This window comes from Dendrobates tinctorius, unplaced genomic scaffold (assembly GCF_039654945.1).
Source record: "Dendrobates tinctorius isolate UK_male_01 unplaced genomic scaffold, ASM3965494v1 ptg000038l, whole genome shotgun sequence".
Classification (NCBI taxonomy): domain Eukaryota; kingdom Metazoa; phylum Chordata; class Amphibia; order Anura; family Dendrobatidae; genus Dendrobates; species Dendrobates tinctorius.
The window spans coordinates 133,103-155,025 of record NW_027361706.1 but is presented as its reverse complement, the minus strand read 5'-3'; the positions used below and the strand labels follow the sequence as shown (position 1 = coordinate 155,025).

The window sequence follows — 21,923 nt, the reverse complement described above, 5'->3', positions numbered from 1 at the left end:
GGTCTCGTTTCACAAAAAGTCCAATTTATTGTATAAAATATAGTCCAGAAACAGTAAAATTTACATGAATAACAAATAGGCTACACGTTTCGAACAAAAACCTTGCCTATTTGTTACTCATGTAAATTTTACTGTTTCTGGACTATATTTTATACAATAAATTGGACTTTTTGTGAAGCGGAACCGTTTTTCCACTTTGTTCTGACTACTACATGATGACTGCACGTGGTCCGTGCTTCCCACAACACATGCCGACAGGTGAGCTGGCTATCTTTTTCCTTTTATATAATTTTAAGGGTAGGTTAATTTTAACATTGAGATAGAATATCAAAAATAAAATCCAGAAAATCACATTGTATAAATTATATAAATTTATTTGCATTTTGCAGTGAGAAATACGTATTTGATCCCCTACCAACCATTAAGAGTTCTGGCTCCTACAGGCCAGTTAGACGCTCCTAATCAACTCGTTACCAGCATTAAAGACAGCTGTCTTACCTAGTCACCTTTATAAAAGACTCCTGTCCACAGACTCAATCAGTCAGACTCTAACCTCTACAAAAGGGGCAAGACCAAAGAGCTTTCTAAGGATGTCAGGGGCAAGATCATAGACCTACACAAAGCTGGAATGGGCTACAAAACCGTACGTAAGGCGCAGGGTGAGAAGGAGACAACTGTTGGTGCAATAGTAAGAAAATGGAGGAAATACAAAATGACTGTCAATCGACATCGATCTGGGGCACCATGCAAAATCTCCCCTCGTGGGGTATCCTTAATCATGAGAAAGGTGAGAAATGAGCCTAAAACTACATGGGGGAACTTGTTAATTATCTCAATGCAGTTGGGACCACAGATGCCAAGATTGGTAACACATTACGCTGTAAAGGTTTAAAATCCTGCAGTGTCCACAAGGTCCCCCTGCTCAAGAAGACACATGTGCAGGCCCGTCTGACGTTTGCCAATGAACACCTGGATGATTCAGTGAGTGATTGTGAAAGGTGCTGTGGTCAGATGAGACAAAAATTGAGCTCTTTGGCATTAACTCAACTTGCCGTGTTTGGAGGAAGAGAAATGCTGCCTATGACCCAAAGAACACGTCCCCACTGTCAAGCATGGAGGAGGAAACATTATGTTTTGGGGGTGTTTCTCTGCTAAGGGCACCGGACTACTTCACCGCATCAGTGGGAGAATGGATGGAGCCATATACCGTAAAATCCTGAGTGACAACTTCCTTCCCTCTGCCAGGACATTAAAAATGGGTCGTGGCTGGGTCTTCCAGCAAGACAATGGCCAAAAACATACAGCCAAGGCATCAAAGGAGTTGCTCAAAAGGAAGCACAGTAAGGTCAAGGAGTGGCCTTAGCCAGTCTCCAGACCTAAATCCCATACAAAACTTATGGATAGAGATGAAGCTCCAAGTTGCCAAGCGACAGCCTCAAAATCTTAATGATTTAGAGATGATCTGCAAAGAGGAGTGGACCAAAATTCCTCCCTGACATGTGCGCAAAACTCATCATCAACTACAAAAAACGCCTGACTGCTGTACTTGCAACAAGGGTTTTGCCACCAAGTATTGTCTTGTTTGCCAGAGGAGCCAAATACGTATTTCTCACTGCAAAATGCAAATAAATTTATACAATGTGATTTTCTGGATTTTATTTTTGATATCCTATCTCTCAATGTTAAAATTAAACTACCCTTAAAATTTTAGACACAATCAGTAAGGGATCAAATTCTTACCGTACTTCCCCCACAGTATGCCCCCCCCTTCCTGATGTATATGTGATTCATCCTGGGCCCCTTCCTGGTATATATGCACCTCTATCCTGGTCCCATTCCTGGTAGGTATGCCCTTCCATCCTGGGCCCTTTCCTGGTATATATGCGACTCTATCCTGGGCACCTTCCTGGTATTTGTGCCCCTCTATACTGGGCCGCTTTCTGGTACGTATGCCCCTCCATCCTGAGCCCCTTCTTCATGGTAGTATGCCTCTCCATCCTGGGACCCTTCCTGGTACATATGCCCCTCCGTCCTGAGCCCTTTTTTCCTGTTACATATGGCCCTCCATCATGGCCCCCCTCCTATCCTGGGACCCTTCCTGGAATGTAGGACCCTCCATCCTGGGACGCTTCCTGGTATGTAGAGAAATGAATATTAAGTAGCGGCACACATAACCGCCGGCAGCAGCTGTAAGCCGGTGGCTAACACTGCGCGCTACTGAAGAGCAATGAATACTCACAGCTCTTTGCGTGCACAGTCCCTGTGAGTATTCTGGCAGCTGTCCTCTGCTTGTGAGCAGTGCATGACGTCCCTGTCATGCGCTGATTACAAACATAAAGCGCAGGGGCGGACATACCGCATGTGCAGCCAGTGTGGCTGCATCGGGGTCCGGAGGTGGAGGGGGGCCTCTGCAGGACAGCTAATAATGAGTGCAATCTGGCCTGTTTATCTGGCCCTGAGGCTCCAGGTGGCCCCTGGCCAGATTGCCCTCATGTACGGCGGGCAGGGAGAGATCCCTGCAGTTCCGCTGCCTGCAAGAGACAATGGCAGCGTAGCAAAGCTGCAGCGATCCATCCTGCTTCCTGCCCTCACTTCCTGTCTCTTACACAATCAGTGGCACCGCTGGATGACATCATCATTCAGCGCCTCGGCTGTGCCACAGAGACGAAGTTGCCGGCGACGGTGATGCTGCCGGAGAACGTGCGGAGAATTGAGGTGTGTGTGTCGCTGTGGGGGAACATGCAGAGAAGTAAATGGTGCTGTGTGTGTGTAGGTGGAGGAGAGGGAAATGATGGGGGTGATGGAGAGGCCAATGATAGGGGTGTTGGGAGAGAAAGCAATGATGGTGGCAGTTGAAAGGACAATGATGGGGGTGGTGGAATGGGCAATGATGGGGTTGGTGGGGGAAAAGGCAATGATGGAAGAAGTAGAAAGGACAATGATGGGGTGGTGGAGGAGAAGGCAATGATGGAGGTGATGGGGAGAAGGCAATGCTGAGGTGATGGAGAGGGCAATGATGAGGGTGGAGGGGGAGAAAGCAATGATGGAGATGATGGAAAGGACAAGGATGGGGTGGTGGGGAAAAGGCAATGATGGTGGTGGTGGAAAGGACAATGATGGTCGTGGTGGAAAGGGCAATAATGGGGGTGGTGGAGGAGGAGGAAATGATGGAGGTGGTGCAATGGGCAATGATGAGGGTGGTGGGGAAAAGACAATGATGGTGGCGGAAAGGACAATGGTGGTCATGGTGGAAAGGGCAATAATGGGGGTGGTGGGGGAAGAGGAAATGATGGATGTGGTGGAATGGGCAATGATGAGGGTGGTGGGGGAGAAAGCAACGATGGAGGTTTTCAAAAGGGCAATGATTGGGGTGGGGGAGAGGACAATAATGGGAGGCGGGGGAGGAGGAAAATGAGGGGTGTGGGGGATTGGGATGGGAGGAAGGAGGATTTATAATGGATTTAGGAACAGGGGGAGATAGAGGAAGACGTTATTATCAGACAGTCCCTTAGTATATAGTGTACTCACTTATTGTACATAGCAGGAGCCCCTTAGTATATAGTATACTCACTTATGTATAGCACAGTCCCTTAGTAAATAGTGTACTCGCTTATTATTATAGCGCCATCCCTCAGTATATAGTGTAGTCACTTTTTATGATGCTGTCTCTTATTATATAGCTTCCTCTGCTGTTATGTACAGTGCTGTCTCTTACATAGTGTATTCTTATTTTTGTTATTCACAGCGCCCTTTTTTATTACATAGTCCCCTCTCTTGTTAGATATAAAATGACTGCTGATGGAGGAGTCGGTGACCAGACTACCAGTCCATTAGCTCCTCCATTAAAAAAGAAGCTTTCCCATGCTCCATCAGTCATTGCATTATACTGCTAACAAGACAGGATGGTATGTAATAAAAAACAGGGCTCTATATAATCCAATATGTAAGGAACGGTGCTGTACATAATAAGAGAGGGCACTGTATAAGGGATGGCAACATACATAATAAAGGAGACTATGTAATATATATACGTGTGTGTGGCTATATATATAATATATATATGTAGCTTTGTCGCCATAGAAAGAGAGGGGCCCAGACACATTTCTTGCACAGGGACCCCAAGCTTTCAGTGCCCGTCCCTGATAAAGCGGTTGCTGGCACCGGAGCAGGACACTGCGAGGGAGCGCTGGGTAGGTAAGTGTAATGATTTGGGTTTTTTTAATGTTTTCTGATGGGGCTATGCATACCAGGATGGGGATGGGGGCCAATTATAAGAATGGGGCCATGCATACCAGGACGAGATGGGGCCCCTGCATGCCAGGATAGGGATGGGACCATGCATACTAGGATGAGATGGGGGGACCTGCATACCAGTGTGAGGGAGGGCCAGGGCCGTAGTCATGACCGAGGCCAGCTGTTTAGTTGTGCCCTGACCTCTCATCACATGAAAACAGTGTCTATTACTCAGCATACCTGTGGATTCACTTTCTGCTCCATCAGGGTCTCCTCGGCATTTCTGAAGGCTCCCTCTAGACAGGTCAGCACAAATTGAGACACAGTCCATTTCAACTTTCAAATGAACAACTTTACTGGTTTCTTTATGCAGCACATCCATGTTCAACACAGCATTAACAACAGGTTCCATCATGCACATTTCTTTCTCTTTCCCTGTACTCCTTTCCTTGTCATACAGCACGTACCCGGGTCGGACCGTATCATACGGTTCCTCAGCATCCTCCCTGTCCAGCTTTGCTACAGTTAGGCGTTCCCATCAGCCCACGAAGTCAGCTGCCACATGGTGAATGACTTGCCCTTCTACACTGTCTCATGTGGTGACGCAAGGTCCTCCCTGTCCAAACTCACTGCTCTCGGGGGTTCCATCAGCCGTTTCACCCCAGTTCTGAGGGCATCAGTCAGCCCATGCAATAAGTTGCCACATTATGGAGCCACCTACGTCCCCGTTCTGTCCTGGCTTTGTCCTTAGCTCTGTTACAACACTGCTGTAGCCCGCTGCTGTTCTGGCCTGCTGTCCTTCTAGCCTGTTGATGTTCTGGCCTGCTGCCCTGGAAGGTTGGGCTTCTCTCTTAAACATTACGTGGTCACAATGGTGCCCGGGCTATAGAGCCCACCTGAGCCAATGGACGCCATGGTCCCAACTGACTGTAATCAGGAAGTCCTCCTGTCTTAACCACAGTGACCGCTCCTAAGTTAACTATTTACAGTACTATTTCTCAAAGTATAATGTACCCTGTTATGAATGGGTCACCGAGGAGGATAGCAGGCCCAGGCTAAGCCACAGAAAACCAGAGAGGTTGGTAACTAAGCAGATGCAGACCCCTGATCCTGTCCACACAACTAGCAGTAGCTGTGGAGTGTACCTACGATGATCCTAGACGCCTCAGCACAGCCGGAGAGCTAACTAAGCCTAAAGCAAGAAAGGGGAAACTGCCCCGGAGCAGCCCCAAAGGAATAGATAGCCCCCAAACATATATTGTCAGTGAGACAAGATGAAAACACAAACGCAGGCAGAAAAATAGACTGAGCAAATGATGGGGCCCACACTGGCTAGACAGGACAGGAAAGGAAAGACACTGTCTGCAATCACGCAAAAAAACCCTGCAAAAAGTCCAACACATCTGATGCACAAAACACTGAAGTCGCATGACTTCACCCCCACTAATCAGCACTCTGGTATATTCTGAAAGCAAAGCAAAAAGAGACCAATATAAAAGGGCACAAAACGAAACTGGCACATGCAGTAACATATGGGCGGTGATTCAGCGCAGCCCCAGCCAGAGCTAGCTGACCTGCACAAAGCAGAGATAAGCAAAACCAGATCAAATGTAAACAGAATAGCAAATGAACCACTTAGCTGAACATGCAGGGAAAGAGCAGGAGATATCAGACCTTAGGAGGCACAAGAAGAAAATCACCAGCAGGGATAGAGGGAGTCAGCTGTCTTAAATCCCAATCAGAAACCCCAGATCTCCAATCGTCTTCCTCATTATCAGGTGGCAAGCCTCTGTCAATCAGATCAGCTCCACTACCTCCAGTAACCACCAGAGGGAGCTCAGACAGAGAACTCTCAATCTGACCAGCTCCACTATCTTCAGTAATCACCAGAGGGAAGCCAGAGAGAGAATTCACAACAGTACCCCATCTTGTGGCTAAACTTGGGTACTACACTTTCCCTATGACAAACAATGAGCATCTTCTTATACACAGCAGACAGGGCATTAAATATTCACAGTAGCAATCACATGTAAAACATTACAGATAAATATACATATGTTACATATAGCAGCATACAGGAAAGTCAAGTTAAGAATATCACATTTACAGATCTGCAAAATAACTACTTACCCGGGAGGTATAAAGGGAATATACATAACCGTTCATACAACCCCTTACACCAGGATGGGGCCTTGCATACTAGTATAGGGATTAGGGTGATCATTCCTGCTAGGATAGGGATGAGGGATCCATGCATACCAGGATAGGGATGTGAGGACCATATATACCAGGATAGGGGTAATGTACAGAATTGACCACATTTTTTGCTTCAATTTGTTTTCCTATGTTACTAATTTCCTCCTCTAAAACCTAGGTGCATCTTATGGTCTGGTGCATCTTATAGTCCGGAAAATACGGTATGTCCTGTGCTTTCAGAAAAGATACCGCACTCCTCCATGTATGGGGGGACAGAAAATCCCTCCTCTCTAAAAGACCTCAGGGCACATGTCGTCGGGGCGGCTGCCGGTATATTCACATTGTATCGTATAGACATCTCATTTGGTTTTCCTCCTTGGCACCAGGTTCTGCCCGATGGCTCCTATGTCAAACGTGGATCTGACAAGATAAACTATTTCACTATGATTGCGGTGAGGGTCGGCATGCTGCGGGAGGAGGTGCTGGAGGCGCTGACGAAGGCCTGTACCATCTCCGTCCGATACTCGGCTGTCAGACGCCAATCGGAGTTAAAGCCGGGGTACGTCTGCCATGTATATGTCTCCAGGACTCTATGTATACATTTTGAGTGAACTTTTTAAAATTTCTATTCAGCCATTAAAAGGGATATCCCATCTCTAAGATCCTATCCCAATATGTAGTAGGTGTAATCATAATATTAGCAAATACCTCCAATTAGACATGTAGTATAGTTCTTCTGATTCGCTATGTTGCTTACCCCATGTGGAGGCCATTGCAGTAGCTTCGGTATCCATGGTTATGACCACTAACTGTCACTATATGAGAGGTATCCATGGTTACGACTAAAGTTAGTACAATGCCCTGCATATGGGGTAAGCAACATAGTGAATCGGAAGAACTATACATTTCAAATAGAAGGTATTTGGCTAATATCATTATTACAACTGCTACATATTGGGATAGGATATTGGAGATAAGAATACCCCATTAAATAAGCAATCACTTTTTTTTGGAGGGATAACAAATAGCCACCATAACTGTCACCCAACTTTTTTTTAATAACGGAATTATAAACTTCATCTAATTAATAAACTACATATTCCCGTGTAATATAGACAGTCGTATCATTGACTTTGCATCATCTTCTAGTGACATCACAGGCTCACTTGGTGACATCACTCGTTCTTGTTTAAGCTTCATAATGCCAGCCTTTGCTTAAAGGGGTTGTCTACTTTCTGTTATTGATCTGCTGTAATGTAAGTGTGAAGTGTACAATCTCCCTGCAGCGCCTCCGCAGGGGAAAAAAATAATAACATGGTTCTAACTGAAATGCTGACACATGCCCTTTAAATGGAAACTAAAGCTTTTCCTGTAATAGAACAATGATTTCTACAGTATGAAAACATCAGGCACTTTAATTTTGGTCACTTTTTTGTGTTCATAATTTTTTTTTCTTTTCCCTCATTTTTCTGACCTTTATTATTTTTCCCCTAGGGACCGAGAACCAAAAATCCTTGACTACCAAACTCAGCAGCAAAAACTTTTACCCCTGGTGGCAACTTGTTATTCCATCCATTTCACAGGCAAATACGTAGCAAAATTTTTCAACGACGTGTCCGGCAAAATCCGGAAGGAAAACTTCAGCTTGCTTCCCGAGGTACAATGATGGTTTTTGTTAAAATCTTGTATTTTGGCAAGAGAATGGGAATAAAGATCTGATATATACATGTGCACCTCAAACCGGAAATTACATGACTTTAGATAATTTTAAAAAGCTGCATGAAAAACAGGGTCCACCATGAATGACACCTATACCTTATTGTTGGTCCCTTGTGGGCTGCAGAAGGGAATGATTTCTCTGCCAATGCAGAATTAAAGGACACAACTAATCTATTCATATAAGTTGAGTTTAAAGGGGATTACACCATGAACAACCTATGATAAGTGGGGATACAACTGATGGCACCCGCACTTATCTCCAGAACAGGGATCTTAAATTGCAGTGGGAATATAAATGCACCATAAATATAAATAATAAAGCATTACCTATGTGTGTATTCACTATATGAATACTAGAAATACCATCAAAAGAGTGATTAACCACAAATAATATATATATATATATATACACTGTATATATATATACACTCACTGGCCACTTTATTAGGTACACCTGTCCAACTGTGTGTTAAGACTTAATTTCTAATCAGCCAATCACATGGCGGCAACTCAGTGCATTTAGGCATGTAGACATGGTCAAGACAATCTCCTGCAGTTCAAACCGAGCATCAGTATGGGGAAGAAAGGTGATTTGAGTGCCTTTGAACGTGGCATGATTGTTGGTGCCAGAAGGGCTGGTCTGAGAATTTCAGAAACTGCTGATCTACTGGGATTTTCACGCACAACCATCTCTAGGGTTTACAGAGAATGGTCCGAAAAAGAAAAAAAATCCAGTGAGCGGCAGTTCTGTGGCCGGAAATGCCATGTTGATGCCAGAGGTCAGAGGAGAATGGGCAGACTGGTTCGAGCTGATAGAAAGGCAACAGTGACTCAAATTGCCACCCGTTACAACCAAGGTAGGCAGAAGAGCATCTCTGAACGCACAGTGCGTCGAACTTTGAGGCAGATGGGCTACAGCAGCAGAAGACCACACTGGGTACCACTCCTCTCAGCTAAGAACAGGAAACTGAGGCTACAATTTGCACAAGCTCATCGAAATTGGACAGTAGAAGATTGGAAAAACGTTGCCTGGTCTGATGAGTCTCGATTTCTGCTGCGACATTCGGATGGTAGGGTCAGAATTTGGCGTAAACAACATGAAAGCATGGATCCATCCTGCCTTGTATCAACGGTTCAGGCTGGTGGTGGTGGTGTCATGGTGTGGGGAATTTTTTCTGGGCACTCTTTGGGCCCCTTGGTACCAATTGAGCATCGTTGCAACGCCACAGCCTACCTGAGTATTGTTGCTGACCATGTCCATCCCTTTATGACCACAATGTACCCAACATCTGATGGCTACTTTCAGCAGGATAATGCGCCATGTCATAAAGCTCGAATCATCTCAGATTGGTTTCTTGAACATGACAATGAGTTTACTGTACTCAAATGGCCTCCTCAGTCACCAGATCTCAATCCAATAGAGCATCTTTGGGATGTGGTGGAACGGGAGATTCGCATCAGGGATGTGCAGCCGACAAATCTGCGCCAACTGTGTGATGCCATCATGTCAATATGGTCCAAAATCTCTGAGGAATGCTTCCAGCACCTTGTTGAATCTCTGCCACGAAGAATTGAGGCAGTTCTGAAGGCAAAAGGGGGTCCAACCCCTTACTAGCATGGTGTACCTAATAAAGTGGCCAGTGAGTGTATATATATATATATATATATGTATAAGCGAAGGGGGCCATACAGAATGAAAATTCACGATAAAACTTATTTAGTGGGTATAATATAAATGGAAATATTATGTTCAAAGAGTTAAAATTATGGGTCTGTGTGTAAATATGGTACAGGTTCATTAAAAAAAAAGTTAATGTTAAATTGAGGGTCTCTTATACTTACCATTTACCTATCAACACATATAAAAAAGGCAAACATGCCATGTGAATAACAGAAGAAAAAGAAAACCCCGGGACACAAAACGTATGGAAACTGATAGTTATATTCCCAGAATTAAATTTTATAGGTCTAGCATTCCTTGAGAAAGCCACCTGGCGAAACGTACGTCCAAGTCCTGAGGTTTTTCTTTTCCTGCGTTATTCCCTATTACATGTCTGTCTTGATATGTACTGAGGATTTTCTATGCTTTTCAAATAAATGTCAAATGGACAGAATGGCAAGTATAGAAAATCCTCAGTATATATCAAGACAGACTTGTGATGTAATAGGGAATAATATAGGGAAAGAGACCCCAGGACTCCGACGTACGTTTCACCAAATAGCTTTCTCAAGGATATACCCGCAACAACAAAAATGATCAAAAGGCACTTTTATCAATATATAGAAAAAGATTTTTATTGTTAGAAAAACATTTAAAATCATTACATATCACCAATTGAAGGGACAAGGGGAAATAGACATACACATATGTATAGTGTGATTACACACAAGAAAATGAAGCACACATCCTGCACATAGAGGATAGTACACACTGTGTGTCCATTAATTACATAACCATCCCAAACATGGTCGCTAATAATCCAAAATAGGCAATCCTCAGGTGGCAAAAAATAATAGTCATATTGCCATATCATATAAATAATTGTACCAAAATTTACCCCTGAGGTTGTACATTATAACAACACATAATATAGTGAGACCATATTCTAGATGTCTATTTTTACTTAGCATCTACCACTGCAATTCCCATAATGGGCGCTATAAACAAAAAACACTGCCCGATATATAGTACTGAGTACTAGTGGGTGATGCATAAGCAAGACCACACATCCGGACTATCCACCTATTAAACCACCTTTAGATCTGCCATAATGGCCGCTGTACAAATAAGGAACAAAGCCCATTATATAATAGTTACCGGTGGAGATGGTCAGGAGGTGCTCCAGTGCCTGGATAGTGCGTCCGCCCCGACGCGCGTTTCGGACCCACCTTCTTCAAGGGGCCTGGCCAGTATGTGAACCAGCATCATTTTATAGTGTACCTGGGTGCCACGTCATGACCGGCGTTAACGGAAGTTGTGCTCCCGGCCAGGAAGTGACGTGCTATATAGACGTGTATCTCTTGAGGAGTATTTGGCCCTGTTAAATGCCTTTTTGATCATTCGGTTACTGAAACCACGTTCCAGTAATCTTTCTTTCAAATCTTCTGCCTGCATAAAGAAATCCTCGTCAGTCGAACACAACCTGCGTAGTCGCAAGAATTGTCCGGTGGGAACAGACTGGATCATATGACCCGGATGGGAGGATGATGCATGAAGCAACATATTAGTGGCAGTTGGCTTACGGAAAATGTCCGTTTGTATCTCCCCCTTATATGTGCATGTGGGTGAAAGTCAGCGCCTCCGGCTCAGTACGCGCCTGTCTCCCTGTCACCGCTGCCCCTGCCTGTGCTTGGCGTCTTTACATGGTGATGGAGGCCCGCCACGGTCACTCCCACTGTGTGACGCCAACGCAGACCGGCGTTGCGGTTGCCTCGGCGACGGAGCGCGTCACTTCCAGGCAGGGAGTGCGACTTTCGGTAACGCTGGTCATGACGCGGCGCCTGGGCACGCTATAAAATGATGCCGGTTCACATACAAGACAGGCCCCTTGAAGCAGGCGGGTCCATAAGGCGCGTCGGGGGGGGACGCGCTATCCAGGCACTGGAGCACCTCCTGACCATCTCCACCGGTAACTATTATATAATGGGCTTTGTTCCTTATTTGTACAGCGGCCATTATGGCAGCTCTAAAGGTGGTTTAATAGGTGGATAGTCCGGATGTGTGGTCTTGCTTATGCATCACCCACTAGTACTCAGTACTATATATCGGACAGTGTTTTTTGTTTATAGCAGCCATTATGGCAATTGCAGTGGTAGATGCTAAGTAAAAATAGACATCTAGAATATGGTCTCACTATATTATGTGTTGTTATAATGTACAACCTCAGGGGTAAATTTTGGTACAATTATTTATATGATATGGCAATATGACTATTATTTTTTGCCACCTGAGGATTGCCTATTTTGCATAATTAGTGACCATGTTTTGGATGGTTATGTAATTAATGGACACACAGTGTGTACTATCCTCTATGTGCAGGATGTGTGCTTCATTTTCTTGTGTGTAATCACACTATACATATGTGTATGTCTATTTCCCCTTGTCCCTTCAATTGGTGATATGTAGTGATTTTAAATGTTTTCTAACAATAAAAATCTTTTTCTATATATTGATAAAAGTGCCTTTTGATCATCTTTGTTGTTGCGGGTATGTTATGTAGTTGATGATAGGCATCATAAATCCGTGTGGATACATGGCGGCGAGTATAATTACCGGTAATAATTGATACCATGTGTCCCAGTCATCGAGAGAAAAAAAAAAGGGTCTTACCAGCTCACTTGAAAACAGCCTGTGGTGTGGGAGCAAGGAATCACGTCGTCCAGCGTGTAGTTACTCCAGAAAAAAGAAAAAAAAATTCCAGCTACTATAAGATCCATTTATTAAATGAAAAGTAAGACAGAGTTCACAGTCTAGAAGACATCTTTATAGAGTCCTGTCAGGGGACCAGGACTCGACAGGTTACTATTAATGCACAATCGTATGGTGGCCCCGGCCAAAGGAGCTCAGACGCAGCGCCCAAAGTTTAAAACAGTGGCGCTCTTCCTATTTTATTCTTCAATTTCCAGCTCACAGACCACCATCGCATTTCGCATCGTTCAAAACTAGAGCGGACCAATTTACAGAGTTAAATTTATAGGTCTGTGTATAAAATATGGTAGCAGGGTCATTAAAAATAAGAATAACAAATAGAAAGAAAACAGCAGGACGCTAAACATATGGGAAATGATAGTTATATTCCTAGAATTAAATTTTATAGGTCTCGTACTCATTGAGAAAGCTCAAACAAATCCACCAAGTATGACTGGGACAGAAAAAAGAAAAAAATTCCAGCTACTATAAGATCCATTTATTGAGTGAAAAGTAAGACAGAGTTCACACGATTGTCTCTATTACGCATTTCGAACACCCACACTGTGTTCTTTATCAAAAAAGCTGACGACAATGCTGGCAAATGCCTTTTTATACACAGCTATAGCCAATAGAAAATGATGATACGCATGTGTCACATAGAATTAATTAACATTACCCCATATGGGTAAGAATTACTAAGACATGTAGAAAAGCATTTAGAAGTTAACCACCATTAATAACAAGAAAAAAACAAAACAAAAAAAAACAAAACACCACCATAATTGTTTGCATAATTTAACAATTCAGTGTCCGCACATTAACATAGTAACATAGTAATTAAGGTTGAAGGGAGACTTTAAGTCCATCTAGTTCAACCCATATCCTATCCTAACTTGCCCTAACCCATGTGGCAAACAGTAAGCTTCACACTGGGGAAAAAAATTCCTTCCCGAAATAATGAAATAATGATATAAGATCTCCTTTCGTGCATTTAGACCGCTCGGTGTGCACGTTCCCAAACAGAAGATCCAATAAGCTTCTCTCGTCAATAAGCGTTTCCTGACATTCCCTCCTCGCGGTTGCTTCGTGATTCTTTCAATGCCGGTTACTCTGAGAGGTGAAATGTTTCTCTGATGGTGAGAAATAAAATGTTTAGAAGCTGAAGGAACATTGCGGTTGAAGCTCCCTACCGAAATAATATCCGTAATATGTTCGGGAATGCGGGTTTTCAGATGTCTGGTAGTACACCCAACGTAACTAAGATTACATATCATGCAGTTAATCAAGTACACAACATTCCTGGAGTTACAATTGAGAAATCCTGTATTGTTTGGAATTGTCACAGTTAGAAAACTCATGAGTCTCCACAGAGTGAGCGCATGTTCTACAACGCATAGAACCGCACTTGAAAAAACCAGAGTAATTAAGTCATGGTTTTTGAATTTTGTCTGGAAAAAATAAACTAGGTGAAATGATGTTACCAATGGTAATTGCCTTTTTGGCTACTATATGACAACCAGGTGACAAAATGGATGATCAAATTTCATCTTCATATAAAATGGGAAGATGCTGTTGAATAATCGATTTAATTGAATTAAATTGTGGACTGTATTGCACAGATAACACCATTTCTTTATGTAAATAATTCATTGCTGTTCAGATAATTGACAAATTCCGGTATGGCAGATATTATCAATTATCTGAACAGCAATGAATTCAATCTGAGGTTTACCTGTGAATCGGACAGTTTTTCAATCTCTTTTTTAGATCTCACATTGCGGGGTCATGTTGGTATGTGCATTTCTACTACTACTTACTCTAAACCTATGTCTGGGAATAGTATTCTACATGCCCGCAGTAGCCATCCACATCATACAACCAGATCCATCCCTGTGGGAGAATTAATTAGAGTATCCAGAAATTGCATTGATTCTTTAGAAACTAAGAAACCGATGGAATTGTGTTGCAATAAATTAAGAAAGAGAGGATATCCCGAATGGTCTTTAAATAGAGCTACTAATATTGTGCGGAAGAAAAACAGGTGCGACTTTTTTGCTCCCAAGTATAATAAACCAAGTGATTATTTACATAAAAAAATGGTGTTATCTGTACAATATAGTCCACAATTTAATTCAATTAAATCGATTATTCAACAGCATCTTCCCATTTTATATGAAGATGAAATTTTATCATCCATTTTGTCACCTGGTTGTCATATAGTAGCCAAAAAGGCATTTACCATTGGTAACATCATTTCACCTAGTTTGTTTTTTCCAGACAAAATTCAAAAACCATGGCTTAATTACTCTGGTTTTTTCAAGTGCGGTTCTATGCGTTGTAGAACATGCGCTCACTCTGTGGTGACTCAGGAGTTTTCTAACTGTGACAATTCCAAACAATACAGGATTTCTCAATATCTCAATTGTAACTCCAGGAATGTTGTGTACTTGATTAACTGCATGATATGTAATCTTAGTTACGTTGGGTGTACTACCAGACATCTGAAAACCCACATTCCCGAACATATTACGGATATTATTTCGGTAGGGAGCTTCAACCGCAATGTTCCTTCAGCTTCTAAACATTTTATTTCTCACCATCAGAGAAACATTTCACCTCTCAGAGTAACCGGCATTGAAAGAATCACGAAGCAACCGCGAGGAGGGAATGTCAGGAAACGCTTATTGACGAGAGAAGCTTATTGGATCTTCTGTTTGGGAACGTGCACACCGAGCGGTCTAAATGCACGAAAGGAGATCTTATATCATTATTAATGTGCGGACATTGAATTGTTAAATTATGCAAACAATTATGGTGGTGTTTTTTTGTTTTTTGTTTACTTTTTTCTTTTTATTAAGGGTGGTTAACTGCTAAATGCTTTTCTATATGTTTTAGTAATTGATATATGCTTTTCTACATGTCTTAGTAATTCTTACCCATCTGGGGTAATTTTAATTAATTCTGTGTGACACATGCGTATCATCATTTTCTATTGGCTATAGCTGTGTATAAAAAGGCATTTGCCAGCATTGTCGTCAGCTTTTTTGATAAAGAACACAGTGTGGGTGTTCGAAACGCGTAATAGAGACAATCGTGTGAACTCTGTCTTACTTTTCACTCAATAAATGGATCTTATAGTAGCTGGAATTTTTTTCTTTTTTCTGTCCCAGTCATACTTGGTGGATTTGTTTGAGCTTTCTCAATGAGTACGAGACCTATAAAATTTAATTCTAGGAATATAACTATCATTTCCCATACGTTTAGCGTCCTGCTGTTTTTCTTTTTATTTGTTATTCCTATTTTTAATGACCCTGTTACCATATTTTATACACAGACCTATAAATTTAACTCTGTAAATTGGTCCGCTCTAGTTTTGAACGATGCGAAATGCGATGGTGGTCTGTGAGCTGGAAATTGAAGAATAAAATTGGAAGAGTGCCTCTGTTTTAAACTTTTGGCGTTGCATCTGAGCTCCTTTGGCCGGGGCCACCATACGATTGTGCATTGTTAGTCACCTGTCGAGTCCTGATTCCCTGACAGGACTCTATAAAGATGTCTTCTAGACTGTATAACACACTTATATCCGCTCTATACTTTTAGCTCCATGCTCTCACAGCCGGAATGAAGGCTTTTGCAACCGAGATGTGTTCCAATGGCGTAGAAATTTGCCGTAAAGCATGTGGTGGCCACGGCTACTCCCTCTACAGCGGTATACCCAGCCTCTACACCGGAGTTACTGCCTCCTGTACTTATGAAGGGGAGAATACCGTCCTGCACTTGCAGGTGGCGAGGTAATGCTACGTAATGAGAAATGATATTAGTGAGCTATTTTAAAGTTTTTAATTTTTCACTTATTTTTTTTCTAGATTTTTGCTTAAATGTTTTGCTGGCGCCCAGTCAGGGACACCAATACCAACCAGCACCGCCTATCTCTCCTCTCCACCTGCCAGCGGCTGCCATGCGAGAACACCTGCTGACTTCCTGAATCCAGAGGTGTACTTGAAGGCGTACGAGTACAGGGCGTACAGGTAAATGAAAGATGTCACAGGAGTTTACTAACTTTTAAGAATGTTTTAATTCCCAGGATTGTTAATATATATTTTTTTCCCCTCCAAAAAAAAAAAAATAATAATATGGACTATACAAACGACCCTTGCACAGGAATTTTGCTTTCCAGTTATGATTTTGGAAATTAAAAGATGGGGAGGAACCCAAAATATTCAGGATAATCTGGAGGTAAAGGTGGTGAGTGGGGACTGGCGGACAGAACAAATACTCCCTCAAAACGTAGGGAATTGGAGTAATGCCTACTTAAAGGAGTCATCCCAAAAATTACATAGGATACAGGTGATCAGTGTATGATAAGTGGGGGTCTGACTGCTGGTATTCCCACCAATCCCAAAAATGGGGTCCCTATAGTCCCTGTCTGAATGGAGCACAGAACTGTAAACTTATCATTCTTCCCGTAAATAGGTGATTATTGTCCTTTATGGGACAATTATTTTGAAAGGGAACCGATCATCCAAAAACGGAACATGTACTCACCGAGACCGGATGCGAAATCATTAACTGATCCCGACAACCATCACTCTCCACTTACATTTTTGTGCCGCGCTCTTATGTGGCGGAGCGGCTGTTGTGAAATCGTATATATAATTTATATTTTTCAGTCTCGTCACATCTGCAGCAAACAAAATGCAGAACCTGGTGCAATCGGGGTCTGAGCAATATGCGGCGTGGAACGGCACCTCTGTGGAGCTTGTGAAAACCTCAATAGTAAGGATGTGCTCACTGCTGAACACTTTTTTTCAGAAGTGGTGGTGGAGCATCTGACCTGGTGGTGGAGCGTCTTGACTTGATCGTCGAGCTTCTGACCCAGTGGTCGAGCGTCTGACTCGATGGTCGAACATCTGACCTGCTGCTCCACCCTGGGCTAAAATTTCTCCCTTATGTCAACTGGTGCAAGTCCCAGCGGTTGGACCTACACCAGTCAAAAAGTGATCCCTCTAGGGAATGCAAGAACTCCAACTCTGTCATCTTTCTTTTAGGCGCACGCACATTTGTTGACCGTGAAGATTTTCATCTCGGCTCTGAATTTGGCCTCCGATCATCCTGAGATTAAGGTCGTCCTGAAGAGGCTGTGTGACCTGTATGCATTGCATGGGATATTCACAAGTGCTGGGGACTTCCTCCATCATGGCTACCTATCAGGGAAACAGCTGGACATGGCCACAACAGCTTACCTGGGGCTACTTGCTGAGCTGCGGTGAGCACAATATTTGGTGCATAGAGGTGTACTGGGATTTTGAAGCAAAATTTCAATGTAAACTTTTTTTCCCCCTTTTTACCTGCAGAAAAGATGCCGTTCTACTTGTCGATGCGTTTGATTACACAGATGATGAGTTGTTATCGGCTATCGGGACCTATGACGGGAACGTATACCATAACCTGCTGGAGTGGGCGCAGAAAAACCCTGAAAACAAAAAGGTGAGGTCTAAGTGTGATGGCGGCATAGTTCTGGAATTGTGACATATACTATCTTCTTCACGATCTGTAGTCATCCTGTCAAAGGTCAGATTAAATGTTTCTAGCACACCCCTTTAAAGAGGACTTGTCAGGTGCTATAAATATGTAATTTTATTACCTGATGTAAATGCCGCTGTTCTCCTGAATCCAGTGATACTTTTCTTTTGTTCCTGCACCTCTCCGTTCCTGAGATATGAGGAAAAAATAATAATTTGGTTGTTTCCTTTTGCCAACTGGGAGTGATCATGAGTAACACGCCCACAAAGGATCTAAAAGCAATGCCTACTTGGCTAACAAAACCAGATTTATATGCACAAAAGAAAGGGCCATATCTTGGGAACAGAGAGGCGCAGAAACATAAGAAAAACACCGCCGGATTCAGAAGAACAGCAGCATTTACACAACGTAATACAATTATATATTTGACAAGTGACTTATCTACTAAAAGCTTCCATCCTGCCCCCACTGCAAGGATCGGTAGTGGTGAGCACTGGACTGCAACACTAACTGTAATACAAGTCATAGCAAAATAGGATCCCTTTAAGAAAAATCAGTATCAGAAATTTCTCCTCCCCCAAAATAATTTTACATATCCATTAAGAAAGTTGATCCCTTTTTCTCTCCCGTCTGCATGTGCATTGGGGCGTGACTATGCACTTCTAGCTCCTCGTCCTCTCGCTATATTCCCTGCTTAGCGCCCCTCTCCTCTGGTTGATTGACAGGTTGTTTGCCCACTACACACGGCAGGGAATACAGCGTGAGACTGAGGCGCTGTAAGCGGATCATCACGCCCCGATGTTCCTCCAGACATACAGAACTTCAAAATGTAATTTCTCACTGTTAGACTCATCACTTTAAGATCAACTTCTTTATTGTCCTTGGTTGGAGAGAGCATGGTACTGGTTAGCAGGGTGGCAATACCCCTTTAAATCCCCCATATCAAATTCTGTCTCTGCTTGTGTAGATTTCCAATTGACAAATTAAATCTTAGGCTGCGTTCACATGTGGAGGTTGCAGTGCGTCTTTTTCTTTTCTTCTTCCTGGCACAATTTGCTACAGTTTTCAAAACAAAAAAGACAGCGTGAGCAAAGTCTTACAGACCAGACAATGCTTCTGTTATGACACAGCTGTCGGGTGACCCGGGACTCCTTCCCTGTCCCTAACACTAGGGGGCACCCTACCTCACCCTGCTTCCCGGGATACTTCTGTAGGTGAAGATGCCGTGGCCTCCGCCATTTCCTTATCTCCTGAGTTAACCCTCCGTCTGTTCTCTTCCCACACCCAGGGAAGAGGGTGCGCTTCTGTGCACCGTAGTACACCAACCCGACAAACAAGGCAAAACAAACAAGGGTTAACGGAAATCTCCAGACACACAAAATATTCACTCACATATAACAGAGGAATGCACTGAGGTGTGAAGGTAGGGGAATAAACCAAAATAGAGAAGGACATAAAATTACAATACATACAAACCAAGCAATAGTCACATATAACTCCTCCATCTCTCCTTCTCATATGTACTCCTCTCCCACCGTTAGCCATGCAGCAAATGCTAGCTCTGACAAGGATTAGTAACAGAGCCCAGATTAGAAAGGGGAAGGGAGTGGCTAACCGAGCTCAGCTGTGAAGACAGGGTTTTAAATATGGCCAATTAACCCCTGTTCTGCCAGAAGTAAACACATTTAAAATGAAGAAGTGCTTCTTCTCTGTGCCGAAGTAGGAGCAATCAGACGCAGCAGTCTTCTGGCTCCACACTGTTGTGGTAACCCCGTGACAGCTTCCTGATGGGGGAAAGTATGAAGGAAGAAAGTAGCCTCTTTGCGCCACATGCATCTAGAAGTCAGAGTCTGACCTTTTAAATGAGTTTCTACACATGACTTATGCCAATAAAGCAACCAGGTGCATATTTCAGATGGAGATGCCCTTTAGTGAGCAGAACTGCAGGGGTTGCATGTTCCCTCTGCAGGAGACAGCAGCAGCCCAGATACAGTACTGATTCTCCTCTATGTGTGAACACTTTTTTTTTTTTCTTGCAGGTGAATCCAGTGTTTGAGACCTACCTGAAGCCATGCATACAAAGCAACCCATCCAAATTATGAAGAGGACACTCCTACAAGATCCTAGATGCTGCAGGAAGTTTTTCATTTTGCCTGCAGTTCTTGCCAGCCGCTGGTACTGGCAGCTTAGATACATCTCAGGGATACTTTTTTTTCTTCATATATATAGTAATACATAAGGGTGGCAGGAAATGACCCGAGACCTTGTCTCTGCTGGCGTTGGTCAACGTCAGGTAGCAGAACATGAATTAATCTGTACTTGGGTCTTGTGAACTTCCAAAACTGCCCTCTTTGTGCCAAATGTCACAATTCTCTCGCAGCGTCGTGTGCAGAAGGAAAATATAATGTGAAAACTTAATTAAACCCATAATGTCGACTGCAATCACATGTACAACTGTATAAAAAGAAAAAAAATATTGCATAATGCCAATAATAAGATTACAGATTTATTCCCGTCTTCAGAGATGGATATGGTCAGCTAGCGCCGCTCTTGCTATACTTTGTTGACTTGTCCTGCAATGATGATTGCTGCAGCCAATCACTGTTCTCAGCGGTTATGTGCCGTACACATTTACATCAGTGCTAAAGACAGTGATTGGCTGCAGAAGTCACGGCACATCACAGCAGCTGCAGGACAAGTCAACAAAGACTGGGGGGACCAAAGAAAGGTACTGAAGTAGTGGGGGATTTACTAGGTTATTTCTTTACCGTCCCCACGTTTTAAAGTGGTTCTAATAAATTCTGGACCGCTCTTAAAGGGGTGTGGAGGCATTCTCTTCTGTTCTGTCCATGGATCTAGCACAGACCGTTCTGACAGTTAGCGCTGGCTCCCGAAAAAAATGACTAAACCATCCGGATGTCACGGGACCACAGAAACCTACGATTGGATGCTGTGGTAAAAGTGACTGAACAAGCGTGTCATCAGACATGCTGTGCCAGTCACCCCAGCACGGCAGCCAATCACCAGTTTCAGCGGTCCTGTGACACCTGCACGGTTCATTGTTTCTAAATCTATTGCTAACCACCGGAACGGCCTGTGTGGGGTCTACGGTCCCCCCAGAATAGGCATCTATTAATCAGATCTTACGCAGGCAATACATTATTTCATAATTAACCAAATTTGCAAATTATTAATTTCACAATTTCTGTCTGAAGTCTATCTAGAAAAACAAAAAGCTCTAATCTGAGAATAAAGTGGGGTTTGGACACTTGTATCTGCATAGATTCTGCTATGAGACCTGTACAATAATACTGACGTATGTGCGGACAGCGCTCAATAGAAAACCTTCGCCGACCTTCAGGTTAAGTATTGGTGATTACCGCCTGGGAGGTGAACGTGACCATTTTGTTCCATGTCTCTACCCAATTTTATGTACTAAATACTGAAATAACAGAGGTCCACTGATGGGTAAAAGGGGCACCACGTGATATCTGCTGGCGGAGTTTGAATGGAGCAGAGGTCGAACATGCGCCCAACAGATCCACTATGGCACTAACCGATACGGACGAGCGCTGCACTTGCATTTTTCCATCAGCACCAAAGCCTATGAGATTTCAGGATTTTCATGCACACACATTGGTTTTTTGTCATCGGCATTTTGTACTTTGCATGTTTTTTTTTTACATAGAGCATGTCACTTCTTTCAGCGTTTTTCACCCATTGACTTGAATGGGTGGTGAAAAAACGCTGAAAAATTGCACCGAAAAACGTAGGTATAAAGTTTTGCTGCATTTTTTGTGCGAAAACATGATTCTATGGATCAGGACTTTTTTCCCAACAA

At 43.1% G+C, this 21,923-nt stretch overlaps 1 protein-coding gene across 2 annotated transcripts in view; it reads left to right on the top strand.

Annotated features, from left to right (window-relative positions):
- LOC141088198 (peroxisomal acyl-coenzyme A oxidase 2-like) overlaps positions 1-21,354 on the top strand; it is a 33,158-nt gene extending 11,804 nt beyond the window's left edge. For both annotated transcript variants that reach the window (XM_073574127.1, XM_073574128.1), the window contains exons 7-14: positions 6,816-6,988; positions 7,924-8,086; positions 16,160-16,350; positions 16,426-16,587; positions 17,230-17,335; positions 17,608-17,825; positions 17,914-18,046; positions 20,122-21,354. In XM_073574127.1, the coding sequence (XP_073430228.1) occupies positions 6,816-6,988; positions 7,924-8,086; positions 16,160-16,350; positions 16,426-16,587; positions 17,230-17,335; positions 17,608-17,825; positions 17,914-18,046; positions 20,122-20,184 (1,209 nt within the window). In that variant the 3' untranslated portion in view covers positions 20,185-21,354. The remainder of the gene's footprint in view (positions 1-6,815; positions 6,989-7,923; positions 8,087-16,159; positions 16,351-16,425; positions 16,588-17,229; positions 17,336-17,607; positions 17,826-17,913; positions 18,047-20,121) is intronic.
- The last annotated feature ends 569 nt before the right edge of the window (positions 21,355-21,923 follow it).